Here is a 17,325-nt window from a genome sequence, read left to right as displayed (position 1 = left end):
CCAGTCCTCATTGACTTAAATAGGAAGATATGCTAAAGAGATGCTTCACGTCCATTGGGCTTGAAAATAAAGTATCTGAAGAAGTGTGCATGCACACGAAAGCTCATACCAAGAACTAACTTAGTTGGTCTTTAAGGTGCTACTGGAAGGAATTTTTTTAGCTTGAAAATAAGTTCACTCTAGTGACTATAGCGCCCCAAGTGCATTTGCTCTAAACACAATGCATGTTCCGAGGTTCTTTGGCTCAGGTATGATTTGCTCACGAGGACAGGACTTGTACCCACGCGTGAAAATACTGTATGGGGGAACCCACGCAGGGGCACTGTTTGAAAGCTTAATCCCGCCTCTCTTCCTATTATATGGATACGAAGGAAAGGAAATGCAATGAAAGAACACATAACGGCTTTTGTAATCTGCAGTTTCATCAGATTTAGGGTGGCTCTCCCCAGCTGCAGCAGAAAGCAGGAATCACTCGGAGCAACAAAAAGAAATCGCTTGACGTTTGTCCACCGAGAACAGAATACGGTTTAGGCGACAGTGACCAGTAATCCCTGCTTGCGGCGCAACGCAAAGCGTCAACAGCGGTGGGAAAAGCAACCCCCTTTTCTGCAGAATTTAGATTTACCCTTGAAAATGAAGCTTTGGGCACCGTAGAGCTCATATGCTAAAAGTAATGGCTTCCGCTGGACACAGTGACTTAAGGTCCACTCCCCTGCCAGTTGACGGATCCTAGGAGCTGGAATATAGGTTCGGAATTTCAAAGCGGAAGAGAGATGGTTTTTAAAGTCACAGGGCTTCTTCCAAATGGGGTGCCACAGAAAAATGGAATAGCTAAATCCTTAGGGTTTCACTGGAGGTTTTTGAACGGTTGCTCCAAGTTTGATGCCCTGCATCTGAAACAACCATAAATGCAAGAGCTATGGTGCTAGTGTGCATCACAGTGCGGTACCTACACCACCTTTCACCACTTAGGTTGGAGTTCCTGGGATAGCTCAGTTGGTAGAGCATGAGGCTCTTAATTTCACGGTCGTGGGTTCAAGTCCTACTTAGGGTGGGGATCGTTCATTGCAGCGGGTCAGACTAGAATCAGCAGTTCTCAACCTGTGGGTCCCCAGATGTTGTTGGACTACAACTCCCATCACCCCTAGCTAGCAAGGCCAGAGCTCAGGGATGATGGGAGTTGTAGTCCAACAACATCTGGGGACCCGCAGGTTAGATGATCCTTGTGGTCCCTTCCAACTCTACAATTCTGTGGCTTTTAGCCTACGAAAAGGAAGCAAGTCGTCTTGCAAGGCTGTGAAAGCACCCTCGACTTGTCCAAGAGCCTTTCCATTTTCCCCAGAAAAACCAACCATTTATGGCTGAATCGTAACAGACATTGATCAGGTTTTCTGTGAATTGATGTTTGTTCCAATTCAGTGGTGAGCAGTGGGTTGAAAAGCCTCTCCAACCCGTGCCTAGAAAGCAGAGAGACACGCAGAAGATGTGGAAAAAGATGTGTGGATGAACCCTTTGGGTGGAGGCCTGGCTCTTAAGACAGCCTCTTGTTCTTACTCAGAAGTTCCCCCACAAACCACATTGAAAGTTGTTTGGTCCACTTTTCGGGGTGGATGCCAGCAGGCAGCTGGTTATTTTGGCTGTTGCTGGTGTACCTAATGTCCTTGTCTGTGCCATGTGCCCACACATCTGCCCAATGAACATCTGCTCACTATGAAGAGTGCTGCTGTTGAAACATCCATCTTGCCACCCACCAAGTGGGTGGGCGGGAGGGGAGTAAGAGGAGGGCCAAGCTCAAAGGGGCCTAAAATTAAGACACTTGTTGATTTGGTATTTGATAAGCTTTGTAACTTACTTTTTATGCACATTGTAGCATGATGCGTCACACGCTCAGCTATGAGCTGCCGATTTACCAAGTAAGAAATGAGATTTGGTCAAATGCATCTTTTACTCAGACAAGATCCATTGAAATGAATACACTTAACTTTTTATCATGTTAATTAATTCAATGGATCTTCTCTAAGGGCTCACTCACACTTTTGCAAAACCCACATTTTTATTGTATTGTGTACCAATAAATTTCCCCACGGCCGATAGCTATTCTCGATGCTCTATGAGTGTGCCTTGCAAAAATCCGATCTCACTCACTGAATCGGATCTTATCAGATGCATGGACAATCCAAAGAGAGGTCTTGCTTCAGTTCAGTGGGCAAGATCGGATTTTTGCAAGGCAGAGCCGTGGAACAGTAGAGGAAACTCTTGGACCCACGGGAATTAATCGGTGCACAATCCGATCTAAATACGGCCAAGCAAGAGTGTGGATGAGCTGTAATTAAGTTAGCTGAATATTACTCAGAAGTTTTTAAACTGGCAGGTTTTTCCGTATTAAAGTTGAAAGTGGGCATTGTGTACTCCCTCCTTCCACGTGCATAAATCCTTGTGCAAGTAAGGGTGCTGTGGGTGAGAACGGTTTATGCATTTCAGCCCTAGAAAAAGAAAAGAAATGAATTGCACCTGTTGGTCCATCATGTTATCTTACACGAGTATATGCACTGGTGCATTCCTCCACTGCACAGAAGGTATGCCTGGTGAACCCAGTCTTTTCAACAGTTGATCCCTATCACCAGGGATGTAAAGTGAAGCGAGAGCAGCGGAAAAAACGTCCCCTATCTAAACCTCCCAAACCTGACGCTGGGGATTCCACTAATGCAAGCACAAACCAACATTCTGCTTGCTACTGGAAGAGCAGTATGAAAACCTAACTAAAGATTCCGTGGTGGTAGTTTGCAAGGAGGAACTGGGTTCATCCAGCCACTTGCCCAAGCACACGTCAGGAGACACTGAACTGCAGAGCTCTGGAGAAAGGAGACCTTCAGAATAACACCACCACCCCACTCTAATCCAGAGCAACAGATCCTGTTTCCGGCAGTGTCCTGTTCCACTTCCACACTTTGCAACAAAATAGCAGGGGATGTGGTTTCAAAAATCTTATCCTCTTGGTAATAATAGCCCCCGCGGGGCGTGCAGAAAATGAACAAAGCAGAACAGTTTCCAGTATGCTTCTTTTTTGTTGTTGCTGCTTTGCTAGTTTCTTTCTCTCCCCCTCCCCAACCCCTGCCCCACACTTTTAAGAGCGCCCTTAATATAAAAATTATTAGAATGTGTGTGGGGGAAATTGGGTGTGTAGGGAGATTCTCCTCCCATAGTTGGGCATCTTTTAATGTTCTTATGTAAATATATATGAGGACAGATCAAGATATACAACCGTGAGATTAGACACACACACGGGGAGATCAAGGAACCACAAATTGCTACGCAAAACCGCCACGTCTAACAGAATGTGCATGAGTTAAAAGTACATCAACTGGAAGGGGGTGGAGGGGGAAAGGGGCAGCTGCCATTGTGGAAAGTCCCAAACGTGCTTTTTTTCGTCACTCGGCTGCATCCACCTCCGCCCTCCTCACCCCCATGAGATGGGAGGGGAACGGGCAGTTGCCATCCTTCAAACAGTCCCGCAGCTCGTCAGTGCTCCTTCCCTCTAGGCATGGATACGAAGAAAAACGGCAGCTGCCCTCTTGGAACAGTCCTGTGGCGCTTTGCACCTCTCGGCTCGGCCCCCATCTCTCGGGGGGCTGAGCAAGAACGTGGCCATGCCTTCTTGAAACGTCCCGCGAGTCTTCTGGACTCTCTCCTGCGTCAAGGCATGGAGGAAGGGGGCTTTTGGAGACTCCCACCATGCCTTCCGAAGTTCCTGCTGACTGGCCACAATTTGCCCGAGGATTGCAGGGGGTGGGGTGGGGAGGGCAGAAAAATAGATGCACGATGGTTTATATACCTTTGCTTACAGGATACAAGGGCACATTTAGCCACAGGTTCGAAATCCTTGTCTGGTGTTTGGCGCCCCGCTTGTCCTTCCCCTTTCGCCACCCCCCCTCCCGCCAGGGGTCAGCCTGCTTTCGTCCCTCTCCCATTAAACGACATTAGAAGTTGTGTCACTGTGCAGCTTCCAGGGTTTGGTTGGCAAATCTTCCTCTCTTCCTCTCTCTTTCTTTCTCTCAGAAGCAGCAGCAGCACCAAGAGTGTCAATGACGTCGCCATGGGGAATGGGATCTGCTTAGAGGGGCTTGTCGCTTTCTTTTTTCAGGTGACTGGGGAGAAGAGCAAGGGGGAGGGGAGAAACAGAGAAGAAAGAGTGAACAAAACACCACAAACGTGCGCCTTTTATTTTGCTCATTTCAAGGCAATCTTGTCAGTTTCCATTAGAAGCCTTCTTCTGTGTCCAGTGCAGCTGTCTACCAGCTCCATCTGGTACGCCGGCTGACACCCTACCTGCCCACGCACTGTCTTGCCAGAGTGGTACATGCTGTGGTTATCTCCTGCGTGGACTAGTGCAGTGCACTCTACATGGGGCTACCTTTGAAGGTGACCCAGAAACTAGTCCAGAATGCAGCAGCTGGACTGATGACTGGGAGTGGCCGCCCGGACCATATAACACCAGTCCTAAAAGATCCACATTGGGTCCCAGTACGTTTCCGAGCACAATTCAAAGTGTTGGGGCTGACATTTAAAAGCCCTAAATGGCCTTGGCCCTGCATACCTGAAGGAGCGTTTCCACTCCATCATCCAGCCCAGGCACAGAGGTCCAGCTCCGAGGGCCTTCTGGTGGTTCCCTCACTGCAAGATGGGAAGTTACAGGGAACCAAGCAGAGGGCCTTCTTGGTAGTGGCGCCCGCCCTGTGGAATGGCCCTCCCATCGGATGTCAAAGAAATAAACAACTACCTGACTCTTAGAAGACATCTGAAGGCAGCCCTGTATAGGGAAGTTTTTAATGTTTGATTATTTATTATTATGCTTCATAATAATAATCCCCAGCCACTCTGGGTGGCTTTCAACAAAATATTAAAATACAGTAATGCATCAAACATTAAAAGCTTCCCTAAACAGGGCTGCCTTCAGATGTCTTCTAAAAGTCTAGTAGTTGTTGTTCTCTTTGACATCTGATGGGAGGGTGTTCCACAGGGCGGGTGCCACTACCGAGAAGGCCCTCTGCCTGGTTCCCTGTAACTTGGCTTCTCGCAGTGAGGGAACTGCCAGAAGGCCCTCGGCGCTGGACCTCAGTGTCCAGGTAGAACGGTGGGGGTGGAGACGCTCCTTCAGATATACTGGACCGAGGCCAGTACTTGTTGGAAGCTGTCCAAAGTGGCATATCATTCTTATTCTTATTCCACTGTAAACATTCTCAATATCACTAGGGCCCTGCGGCAACAGGAAGGACTTTCAAAACACTGAAACACACTTTGGAAACCTATACAGTGGTATCTCAGGTTAAGTACTTAATTCGTTCCGGAGGTCCGTACTTAACCTGAAACTGTTCTTAACCTGAAGCACCACTTTAGCTAATGGGGCCTCCTGCTGCCGCCACGCCGCCGGAGCCCGATTTCTGTTCTCATCCTGAAGCAAAGTTCTTAACCTGAACCACTATTTCCGGGTTAGCAGAGTCTGTAACCTGAAGCGTATGTAACCTGAGGTACCACTGTATTAAGGAGAAGATTGGAAGCTGTTGTGTCTGGGAGCAGGCAGCTTCTTAACAATTCTGCTCTTGGGATCCCTGCTGGTCCCTTCATGCTAGTGCCAAACCAAACTTGTTGCCCCCCCGCCCCCGCCCAAAGAAGCCACTCACCTGTAGTAATCCTCCTGGGTGGGGAGCGGCACTCCGTGCAGAGGGTGGTGGGCGTGCAGCCACTGCTGCTGTTCCAGGGCCAGGCGCTGGAGCTCTGCTGACTGTGCATGCATGGCTTGGAGCTGATGCGCTGCCGACATCGGAGCCGAGAGAGAGCCTGGCAGGTCTCTGTAGGGGGCAGCTGGAGCCACAGAACAAAACAAGGACAAGTCACATTTAGGGGTGATCATGGTGAACAGCATGGGTTCTTTGCCTTTAGCAGCGGCACAAAAGAAGGAGGAGAAGAGTTTGGATTTGATATCCCGCTTTATCACTACCTGAAGGAGTCTCAAAGTGGCTATCATTCTCCTTTCCCTTCCTCCCCGACAACAAACACTCTTTGAGGTGAGTGAGGCTGAGATACTTCAGAGAAGTGTGACTAGCCCAAAGTCACCCAGCAACTGCATGTGGAGGAGCGGGGAAGCGAACCTGGTTCACCAGATTATGAGTCCACCGCTCTTAACCACTACACCACACTGGCTCTCGGAATTTCAGCAGCAGAGGCCGCTTGCCGCGGAGGGCTGAGAAAAGGTGTGTCTGCCCTCGTTCCCTCTTCTGTATATAAGACAAGCTGCCTTGCCACCTTCTTTTGCATCGGGCAACAGCTCTCTAAAGCTTTCAGACAGGAGCCTCTCCCACAGAGCCAGTGTGGTGTAGTGGTTAAGAGCGGTTGACTCGTAATCTGGGGAACCGGGTTCGCTTCCCTGCTCCTCCACATGCAGCTACTGGGTGACCTTGGGCCATTCACACTTCTTTGAAGTCTCTCAGCCCCACTCACCTCACAGAGTGTTTGTTGTGGGGGAGGAAGGGAAAGGAGAATGTGAGCCGCTTTGAGACTCCTTCGGGTAGTGATAAAGCAGGGTATCAAATCCAAATCCAAACCCCATCCTAGAAATGCTGCGCAGGTTGTACCTAGTGCCTTCTGCATGCCAAGCAGTTGCTCTGCCCGTGAGCCACCCAGCCCTTGCTCTGCGCTCACTTCTTTTGCCTTACAGAGCTGAAGCAGTGCCCCAGCTCAAATCCGCAGTTGGTCTCCTTCAGTTTGCACCTGTCTGACCCAAGGGCCTGCAAGCTGAAGATTCTTCCCTTTATCAAATAACAGTAACAAAACACATTCTAATGTAATTAAAAATAATCTCCTGCGTGCTTGTCGGTTGTCACGGTGCCTTGGCATTCATTGGCTGCAACCCTGTAAGCTGGGAGCAGATTTATATTCTCAGTAAGCCATTGGTTACGGGACGCGGGTGGCGCTGTGGGTTAAACCACAGAGCCTAGAAATTGCCGATCAGAAGGTCGGCGGTTTGAATTCCCACGACGGGGTGAGCTCCCGTTGCTCAGTCCCTGCTCCAACCTAGCAGTTCGAAAGCACGTCAAACTGCAAGTAGGTAAATAGGTACTGCTCCAGCGGGAAGGTAAACGGCGTTTCCGTGCACTGTTCTGGTTTGCCAGAAGTGGCTTAGTCATGCTGGCCACATGACCCGGAAGCTGTACGCCGGCTCCCTCGGCCAATAAAGCGAGATGAGCGTCGCAACCCCAGAGTCGGCCACGACTGGACCTAATGGTCAGGGGTCCCTTTACCTAAACCATTGGTTAGAGAGAGAAAATGCTGCCTGCACACTTCCCTGTCTTATTTCCATAAATAAAAGGATAAGAGAAGGACCCACAGCAGAAGAAGGTGTGAAAGAGCACATAATATTTCTGCAAAGACCAGACCCCCAGATTCTATTATCCTACTATCCAAGAGCTCTTCCCTTGCTCCCTAATCAGATCCTTGCTTTTGATTCACAGTTGTTTTGCAGTTCCACGCATGCACCTATGCTCTCGGCCACACTCAATCCATTTTCTCACACTCCCGCTTTCGTTCTGCCAGTTCTCTTCCCTGCTCCCAAATCTTGCTGCTGCCTTTGCCTCTATGCTGCCGCCCCCCATCCCTGACAGAGATCTTACCAAAAAGCTGGTGGCGCAGCACCTCATTTTCATGCAGTGGGTGAGGAAGGAGTGGATTAGGGATGGTACCAGCTGGGTAGGGTATCCGGGTGAGATGTGACCCAGAAGCCAGTGGATCGATAAGAGGGTGAACGGAGGCGGAAGCTGAGGAAATGGAGATTGTAAACAGTTAGCTTGTGACATGGGATATAGAGAGCAACAGCAGAAAAAAAGGCTCTGTGTAATATGTAATACAGTCCTACCTTGGAAGTCGAACGAAATCCGTTCCAGAAGTCCGTTCGACTTCCAAAACGTTCAGAAACCAAGGTGTGGCTTCCGAATGGCTGCAGGAAGTTCCTGCAGCCAATCAGAAGCTGCAAAAGCCACATTGGACGTTTGGGTTCCCAAAAACGTTTGCAAACCGGAACACTCACTTCCGGGTTTGCGGCGTTTGAGAGCCTAAACGTTCGAGTCACAAGGCGTTCGACTTCCGAGATACGACTGTAAATTCAAATACAATTTGTTCCTGATTTTTTTTGCATTCAGGCTAAATTGTATGTTAGCATTTATGTGCCATTTTTTCAGTAATCTTTGAACACCCTTGTAAGGTAGACAGGTATTACCCACACATTGCAGATGGGTATTGGATCCACTGAGAAAAACAGCTATTATTATTATTATTATTTATTAAATTTGTTTACCGTCCTTCATCCCATAGATCTCGGGGCAGTTCACAACATAATATCTACAGCTACAGAGAGAATTTGCAGCTGAGATGATACGAGGTGCTGGACGTCATTGCTCACATTAACATTCATACCACTCCTCTTCCTCTCTTGAAGGGGCCTGATTCATGTAACCAGATCCCTGAGAATCTCAACAAGGTTCTAGCTTTTACGCATGCAAAGATAGGAATACAAGTAGGACATCACAGAGCCCCCAAAGAGTGACTGAATAAAATGTCCAGAGGTTATGTCCAGAGACTTTAGTACTTCAGAGTTCATTTTCCCTCCCTGACCAGCAAAAGCAGAATGAAATATGCAAAATAAGCAACAATTTTGCCTGGACGTTTACTTGATTTGAATAACAGTATTCAAGTGGCAGAACCCAGCATTTCTCTGCAAAATTTGGATTGCAGAAAAAGTCCACAGATAAGAAAGAGGGAAGCAGAGTCTCAAGAGTTCGTCTTTCAACTTGCAGTCAAAGCCTGTAACAGGCTGAAAATACACAGACTATTAATTAATTAATCGGCACTTCCAGGCTATAAAGGACAGCACAGTTCCTTGAAGCTTAACTTCTAGGTGAGGCGCCAAACCCATGTTCGGGTTGTACCTTTCAGACAGAAGGTGGGGGTTCTCACAACTGACTGCTGCTCTAAGCGCAAAAATCCCCATCGCTCAGAAGATACATCAGGTAGAATGATTCTAGTCCCATGTGACACACACCAGTTTCCCATGTGCAGGAGATTATCTTGTATGCAACAGCGTTCATTCATGTAAGAATTCCATGCCCCGCCGGCTGAAATGGCACAGCCAGAACAGAGGCCCGTCACTGTATCATGAGCTGGAAGAGACCCAAATGGTCACCTAGGCTCACCCCCTACAATGCAGGAATATTTTGCCCAACGTGGGGCTCGAACTAACTGCAATAAGTGAAGTTCTGGGGAACCAGGCAGAGGGCCTTCTCAGAAGTGGCACCCTCCCTGTGGAATGCCCTCCCTTCAGATCTCAAACAGATAAACAACTACTTGACTTTCAGAAGACATCTGAAGGCAACCCTGTTCAGGAAAGTTTTTAATGTTTGATGTTTTATTATGCTTTTATTTGTTGGGAGCCGCCCAAATTGTCTTACAAAGCAACTAGAAATAATAATGTCTACATATTTGAATTATGGTGCTCTTGAGAGTCCCATGTACTGCAATCCTCTCCATTCTTAAGGAAATCAGCCCTGAGTGCTCACTGGAAGGACAGATCCTGAAGCTGAGGCTCCAAGACTTTGGCCACCTCATGAGAAGAGAAGACTCCCTGGAAAAGACCCTGATGTTGGGGAAGATGGAGGGCACAAGGAGAAGGAGACGACAGAGGACGAGATGGTGGGACGGTGTTCTCGAAGCCACCAGCATGAGTTTGACCAAATTGTGGGAGGCAGTGGAAGACAGAAGGGCTTGGCCTGCTCTGGTCCAGGGGGTCACGAAGAGTCGGACACGACTAAACGACTAGACAACAACAACAATTTTCACTTTAAGTAGCATGGGACTAGAGACTTCCCTTTTTGTTTCAATGAAATATGAAAAACCTGGAAATGTGCCCCAAATCATCATCCATGTTGTTGTTGGTATTGCTGCTGCTATACCACTGTGAAGGTCCTCGATATCGCTAGGGGCCTGTGCTTTCAATATTTTGTTTATTCAATGTTTAATATTTCATTTAATATTTTGCTGGGAGCCACCCAGAGTGGCTGGGGCAACCCAGTCAGATGCATAGCCTAGAAATTATGTAATTATTATGATTAAGGACCATACTTAAAAGTGATGCCAAGGCAAGTTGGAGAGAGAAGCCCCGCTCCTCACCTGCGTGGATGGCGTCCTGCTGGTGGAGATGGAGATGGGAGTGGATGTGGGAGTGCTGGTGGTGATGGGGGGTCACGTTGAGCATCTGCAGCCGGGCCAAGGGGTCGTTGCTCAGGGCGGCCACCCTTTCAGCATGCTGCCGCTCAGCCGCCAGTCGCTCGGCGTAGGACATGTCGGGCCGCAGGGCAGGGCCGGCTGCCAGCGCTAGCCGCTCCCTCTCCAGGTGTCCCAGCCCCGGGTGGAAAGGGAAAGCGGGGTGCAGGCCTGGGCCGGCCTGCAGAGCCAGCCCCCCATGCCGCGGGAAAGGATCCATGGTGGCGCTGGGCACGGCGTGCAGCTGCTCCAACTCGGCGGGCTTCACCTCGAAGCCGGGCTTGAGGCGTTCGCGCAGGTCGCGGTCCCGGAGGTCTCGCTCGCGGGCCTCCCGCTCTCGCAGCTCCCTCTCCCGGGTGGCCGGGTCGCTGCTGTAGATGGCCGGCACGTTGTAGCCCAGCAGCCCGGGGTCCACCGCGCCCAGCGGGACGTAGAAGGGGTGGTTGCGGTTGCTGGGGGACATGACGTGGGGCCGCGCGTACTCGCTGAGGGTGCGGAGCGCCGGCGTGTCGGGGCCCAGGTAGGGGGGGACAGTGGCAACGGCGCTGCCTTGCTCAAACGACGGGCGGTGAGGGACGGGCCCCAGGGAGGCGCACTCCACTGCGCGGCCTTCTTGCGCCACCTTCTGCAAAAGACCAGAGAGAGGCGTGTTCGATTGATTATGTTTCTATGCCACTTTTTAGTCAAAGAAATCCCAAAGCATGTTCGATTGATTGATCGATTCTGTTTCTATGCAGCTTTTGATTCAAATAAACCCCAAAGCGGCTTACAAACAACAGATAAAAATAACATAATGGAACATCACAAATACAGTGGTACCTCGGGTTAAGAACTTAATTCGTTCCAGAGGTCCGTTCTTAACCTGAAACTGTTCTTAATCTGAAGCACCACTTTAGATAACCACCTCTCACTGCCGCCGCACCACCACTGCGTGATTTCTGTTCTCATCTTGAAGCAATGTTCTTAACCCGAGGTACTATTTCTGGGTTAGCGGAGTCTGTAACCTGAAGCGTATGTAACCTGAAGTGTATGTAACCTGAGGTACCACTGTACAGCATGAATCGTATGGAATACAGTGGTACCTCAGGTTACATACACTTCAGGTTACATATGCTTCAGGTTATAGACTCCGCTAACCCAGAAATAGTACCTCGGGTTAAGAACTTTGCTTCAGGATGAGAACAGAAATCGTGCTCCGGTGGCGCGGCAGCAGCAGGAGGCCCCATTATCTAAAGTGGTGCTTCAGGTTAAGAACAGTTTCAGGTTAAGAACGGACTTCAAGAACTAATTATGTTCTTATCCCGAGGTACCACTGTACTTAACAAATCATCAGTAAAACAATCCCAAATCAAACAATTACCATCTATGTAACACTATTGACAAAACAACTAAAAATAAGATAAACATTGAAGTACAACATTCATAGCTATAAAATAATATTAACGACATTAACAAAACAAAGTGTTGAATTTGTACACGTGCTCTCCCCTCTGCCATGACTCATAAACTTTCATTCTATTCAATGCATCAAAATACACCTGTACACAACACTTCTCAATGAGCTACATTCCTTTTCATTAGCAGCAAGGGGTCCTGTGTTATTGTCAGAAGCGAGCCAGAAGTAAATCACACTGTGCAAGTTGGGAATTACCTCTTTATTGGCAAAAACATGATTGACACGAGTGTCAGGCCTAATGAGCAGATCAACTCGTCTCCAGTAGGGCTTGCCCCCATGAAGCATTTGCTGAGATTGAAGGTCCCTGCCTCCTCACAGCTGCCTAAGTCCCCTCCTCTCTGGGTCTCCCCCCCACAAGCAATCAGATACTGCGCCTGCGTGAAGTCAACCTCTCCTCTGCCCTTTTCATGCCTCTTCTGGTTCTGGGAGCGCTTGTTGTAGCAGGAGGGAGAGACACCCGTGACTCTTCACCAGCTGGACTCATCTCTGCCTCTTGACCTCTCTCCTCTCCTGCTTCAGCTTCTGCCTCTTATTCTGGACTTCTCTCTGCCACAGACTCTCCCCGCTCACTAAGCCCTGTGACCACTTCAGCTTCCACCTCCTCTTCCCCACCTTCTTCCTCTGACCACTCATCATTGTCCCACCACCAATCTCCGGACTCTGAGCCTTCTCTGCTTGGGGGGTTCCCAGCTGATTTCTCCCACCATTCCTCAGCGTCCAACTGGTCCATGACAGTTACAGGCATAACTGAAAAGGCCTTGTCCCAAGTCAGGCCATTCATTCGTCAGGTTTGGCACCAGACCACCATGTTGACTACACCATTGTTCTGTCCAACATTGGTTCTTCTCATCACTGGTGGAAACCTGGCAGTTCCCTACCCTTTGAACTGGGAAACGGGGGCTCCAGCACCAGTACTTACCACACTTCTTTCCAGCTCCCGTTCTTTCTCCCTCTCCCTCTCCTTCTCTCGCTCTCGCTCCCTTTCACGCTCCTTCTCCTCCCGGGCCTTCTGCTCAGCCTCCCTGCGCACCTTCTCCACAAGATCTGCCCGCTTCTTAGCTAGCTTGGAGCCATCCAGTGGTACAAAGTAGAGATCGGTCCGTGAGCAGGAGTTGAAGCCGCGATCCAGGTGTTTATTGAACCTGTGGAAGGGAAGAAGGAAGAAGGCATCAACGCCCAAATAAAACGGAGAAGGAGGGAAGGCCAAAAGTGGTGAGGACAACTGAGAAATATGCCTTCAAAGGAAAATAGCATGTATATACAGCCATACCTTGGAAGCCGAACGGAATCCAAATCACGGCTTCCGATTGGCTGCAGGAAGATCCTGCAGCCAATCGGAAGCCGCGGAAGCCCCGTCGGATGTTTGGCTTCCAAAAATAGTTCGCAAACTAGAACAGTCACTTCCAGGTTTGCGGCGTTCGGGAGACGAAACGTTTGAGAACTAAGCTGTTCGAAAACCAAGGTCCAACTGTATCTGAATCCTCCAAAACCCAGGAAGGGGGGGGGGGCAAATGCCTCTCTAGCTAGCCTCTTGGGATTCTTCCCTATGCCATTCTGCCTCCCCAGACTATGCCCCTCATGGATCCTGCTCCCTAATTTCTCAAGCAAAAATATATATGATTTCTCCAATCTGTGTGAATTAGGTCATTGAAGCCAATAGGCAGAATTCTCTCTCTCTCTTTTGTTGTTGCATACTTTATTCTGTTTCCACTAGTGTTGGTGGGGGATGAGGAAAGCAAGGAATGTTGTGGGGCGCTAGTGAAAACTGCCACCCACTTGAACCACAAAAAGTCCAATTCTGGCTTCTGAGATTTTCCAAGGCTCATCCTACAGCCCCGAGGCACAGGGAAGTCTCTGGGGCACATTTCCAGGTTTTTAATACACGTTCGACCTTGGAAGTCAAACGGAATCCGTTCCAGAAGTCCGTTTGACTTCCAAAACATTCAGAAACCAAAGTGTGGCTTCTGATTGGCTGCAGGAAGTTCCTGCAGCCAACCAAAAGCCGTGGGAGCCACGCCGGACATTCGGGTTCCAAAGAATGTTCACAAACCAGAACAGTCACTTCTAGCTTTGCGGCGTTAGGGAGCCAAAACGTCCGAGTACCAAGGCGTTTGGGATCCAAGGTACGACTGTATTTCACTGAAACCAAAAGGAAGGGTCTAGTCCCATGCTACTTAAAGTGGAAACATGTAGGCATTATTCTATCCAGTTGCTTTGTAAGAAGAAGGCAGGGGACCACTTTGGCCATTGAGAGCAAAACCACCAGAAGGTGGCTAAGGTGCTGCGCTTGGATTGGCGGTTCACACACAGTGCAGGCCCAATGGCAGAACTTCTTTTATTACAGTCATATCTCAGGTTAAATATGCTTCAGTTTGAGCATTACTTCCAGGTTTCGCCGCTCGCGCATGCGCAGACGCTCAAAATGACGGTACGCGCATGCGCAGAAGCAACAAATTGTGACACACACGCAGATGCGGGTTGTGTTCTACTCAGGATGTGAACGGGGCTCCGGAACGGATCCCGTTCACATCCAGAGGTACCATGCTATGTGCTCTGAGATATCTGAACCCTTCCCGCTCATCCTTACCCCATCTCTCCCCCATTCCTCTCCCTTCCACCCTGTCCCTGGCTCCCTTTCCTTCCTCACCTTGCAGACTGGCTGGCATGGCTTGCCACGTCCACCACCTTGGGGGCTGGCGAGGGGCTCCGGACGGGGGGCATCGGACTCTCCGGGGGCTCATATTCCTCGGAAGGCTCTTGCTTGATCTGCGCTGCGCTGAGGGGCAGCGGGGGCAAGGGAGGGGGAGGGGCCGGCATACCCCCCGCAGCTGGGGGGGCCACGGGGGCCGGCGAGGGGGCCTTGTAGCCCCCGCCTGCCGGGGAAGAGGCCAGCCTGTACCCCGGTGGGGTGGCAGCACGGAATGAGGACGCTGAGGAAGAGGAGGAGGAGGAGGAAGGAGGGGAGCCCGGCTTGTAGGGGGCCGGGGGCTGGAAGGTGGGGGACGGAGAGGCCGTCCGCTTCCCATAGGGGGTTACTGAGGGGGGCCCCGCAGGGGGCGACGCCGTCTTGTAGGGTGCTGCTGAGGCGGAGGCCATGGTGGTGATGACGGTGGAGAGGGTGGCGGAGGCGGAGGTGACCGGTGGTCCGGCTCCGTGGGCAGGCGAAGGCGGTGGTGGCGGTGGGAATGAGTAGGCCGTGGTGTTTTGCCCCTGGGGGTGGCTGCAGACTCCCGGGTACGTTCCCTGGGGTGCAGAGGAGGAGGAAGAAGAGGAGGTGGTGGAAGAAGAAGAAGAAGAGGCAGAGGACGAGGCGGCGGAAGAGGAAGCCGCAGAGGGGGCCTGGCTGTACGTGGCATGGCCGTGGGGTGGGTAGAGGCGGAGGCCATAGGCGGCGTGGGACGGGTGGTGCGGGCCTGGCTCCAATGGGTGGGGATACCCTCCAGGGGCCTGGGGGGCTGCTGCAGCCGCTGCCGGCCCCCCCGCACCACTGCCATGGCTGTGATGCTGGTGCTGCTGCTGGTGCAGGGCAGCCTGACCTGGGAAGGCGGCTGGAGGGTGTGAGCCGACGTTGCCCAGGGGGCGGCTATAGGGCGGCGGCCCTTGGCTCCACACTGGCTGGGAGGGCATGGAGGGCTGGGTGTACTTGGGGGGCTGGCTGGCGACGGAGAGGCTGCTGGGCTGGGGAAAAGAGTGGCCGTAGGAGGAGCTGTAGCTGGGGAGGGCCTGGGAAGGGGGCGGCAGAGCGTACTGGGCGGCCGAAGAGCTGGGCGGGGGCGGAGCGGGGGCGTAGGGGTAGCGGGAAGGGACGGGCGACTTGTCCTGGCCCATCCCGTGGGGGGGCGGGAGGTGCCCGCCCAGCGCTTGCCCCGCCACCCCCGGGGAGCTGGAGGCGGCCGACATATTGTTGAGGGGCCTCAGAGCGGGCGGCGGAGGCAGGTTGGCAAGGACATGGGGGAAAGCGGCCGCGGAGGAAGGGAGCACCGAGGGGGAGTTGTTCGGAGGGGTTTTCTGAGGGGGCAGGCCCCCCGCCACCGGGGCCAAGGAAATGGGGGTTGTCGGGGGCGGGTTGTGCTTGGTGCCAAGGGCTTGCTCTCGCCCGCCTGGCGTGGGGAGGCCTGGCCCTGTGCCAACTGCTTTGGGCCCCATCTGGACCACGTTGGCGCCAGAGTAGAGGGGGACGTGGGTCGTGCAGGAGGAGGAGGAGGTAGAGGAGGAAGGTGAGGACGAGGAAGAAGAGGAATTGGCAGACAGAGTGGGAGGCGGCGGGGCTTGTGACTGGAAAATCCTTGAGGCCTGGGCCTCAAGTTGCGGCTGGTAACTGCCGGCAGGGCCCGGAGGATGGACGTCCCCTGCCAGGCCAAAGTTTGGCTCTGGTGGGCGAGCTAGGCCCTCTGCCAGGGGGGCAGGAGAGGGGCTCTGGGGGAAGAGTGGGGGGTGGTGGTAGGAGCGGGCCGGCCCCTGGGACAGCACTGAGGAGGAGTCGGAGTCGTTCTCCACACTGCCAGGGCTGTAGACGCTGGGCGAGGTGCTCCGGTTGTCCTGGTCGATGTCGCGAGGGTCGCTGCTTGTCTCATCGTTGAAGCTGTGGCCGTCGAGGCTGTCAACGTCCGAGGGAGACTGAGGCCTCGGCAGCTCCTGGAGTGGAAAGATGAGTCACAGGTTGAGCAGAGGGTCTCACAAGGGGGAGGGTCCCAGAGGGAGAATTTGGGTGCACAGCAAATTTGGGCTCTCCAAGGGTGGTATGCCTTGCTCACACAGGAAGAACCTGCAGCCATTGTGGCTTGGTGAGGTCTCAGGTATGGAAGCACATCAGCCAGGTAGCTGGACCTAGCACAGGTGAGCACAGGAAATAGGTGAACACAGGAAAGGCAGGAACAGCCTTAGAAGGACCTGGGACAAGACACCTCAGGAGGTGTTTGGGGCACGCAGGGAGAGGAGGCCTGTGGCCAGGGAAGCCCCACCTCGGTTTTAGTTTTCTTTGGGGCATTGGTGTCCTCTCCTTCGCTCTCCGATATCTCCTCTGGGCGGCTTTGCTTGCTTCCTTTAGGGGCCATGGACTCCTCCACCCGACCCTTCTGCAAGGCAGAGAGAAGCCCGGTTAGAAATTTCTTCCCCAAGTTTTGCAATGTACGTTTGTTTGGTTTTTTGCCTTCTATTAACTGTGGAAAATATAATGTAACTTGATGTGCATGCTAGACTAGCTGAAACTGCTTCCTGTACTAATCCAAGGAATGATCCCATCGTTCAAAGTTCGGGACGAGAACGGGAAGGGATTGTGAGGCTTTGCAGGTGATCATATTTTGTTACTTGATGACAGAACACAGGAGAAGTGATTACATAGAATTGTAGAGTCGGAAGGGACCCTGAGGATCATCTAGTCCAACCCTCTGCAATGCAGGAATGTGCAGCTGCCCCATATGGGGATCGGACCTGCAGCCTTGGCGTTATCAGACCACACTCTGACCGACTGAGCTATCCATGTTTGTGAGAGTGAAGATAATGCAAATTAACAAGTGGACAATAATTGCTCCAAAGAGGAAGCACTCTGGGATGCATAACTGAGT

At 51.6% G+C, this 17,325-nt stretch overlaps 1 protein-coding gene across 3 annotated transcripts in view; it reads right to left on the bottom strand.

Moving 5' to 3' along the window:
- Nucleotides 1-3,172: 3,172 nt before the first annotated feature.
- ATN1 (atrophin 1) overlaps nucleotides 3,173-17,325 on the bottom strand; it is a 30,836-nt gene continuing 16,683 nt past the window's right edge. For all 3 annotated transcript variants that reach the window (XM_080987094.1, XM_080987096.1, XM_080987095.1), the window contains 7 exons: nucleotides 16,723-16,836; nucleotides 14,409-16,396; nucleotides 12,681-12,903; nucleotides 10,213-10,930; nucleotides 7,665-7,808; nucleotides 5,679-5,859; nucleotides 3,173-4,145 (listed from right to left, as the gene is read on the bottom strand). In XM_080987094.1, the coding sequence (XP_080843220.1) occupies nucleotides 4,112-4,145; nucleotides 5,679-5,859; nucleotides 7,665-7,808; nucleotides 10,213-10,930; nucleotides 12,681-12,903; nucleotides 14,409-16,396; nucleotides 16,723-16,836 (3,402 nt within the window). In that variant the 3' untranslated portion in view covers nucleotides 3,173-4,111. The remainder of the gene's footprint in view (nucleotides 4,146-5,678; nucleotides 5,860-7,664; nucleotides 7,809-10,212; nucleotides 10,931-12,680; nucleotides 12,904-14,408; nucleotides 16,397-16,722; nucleotides 16,837-17,325) is intronic.

This window comes from Podarcis pityusensis, assembly GCF_964106645.2.
Source record: "Podarcis pityusensis genome assembly, chromosome: 17".
Classification (NCBI taxonomy): domain Eukaryota; kingdom Metazoa; phylum Chordata; class Lepidosauria; order Squamata; family Lacertidae; genus Podarcis; species Podarcis pityusensis.
Note: the sequence above shows the minus strand (reverse complement) of the source record. Positions and strands in the feature narration are given on the sequence as shown.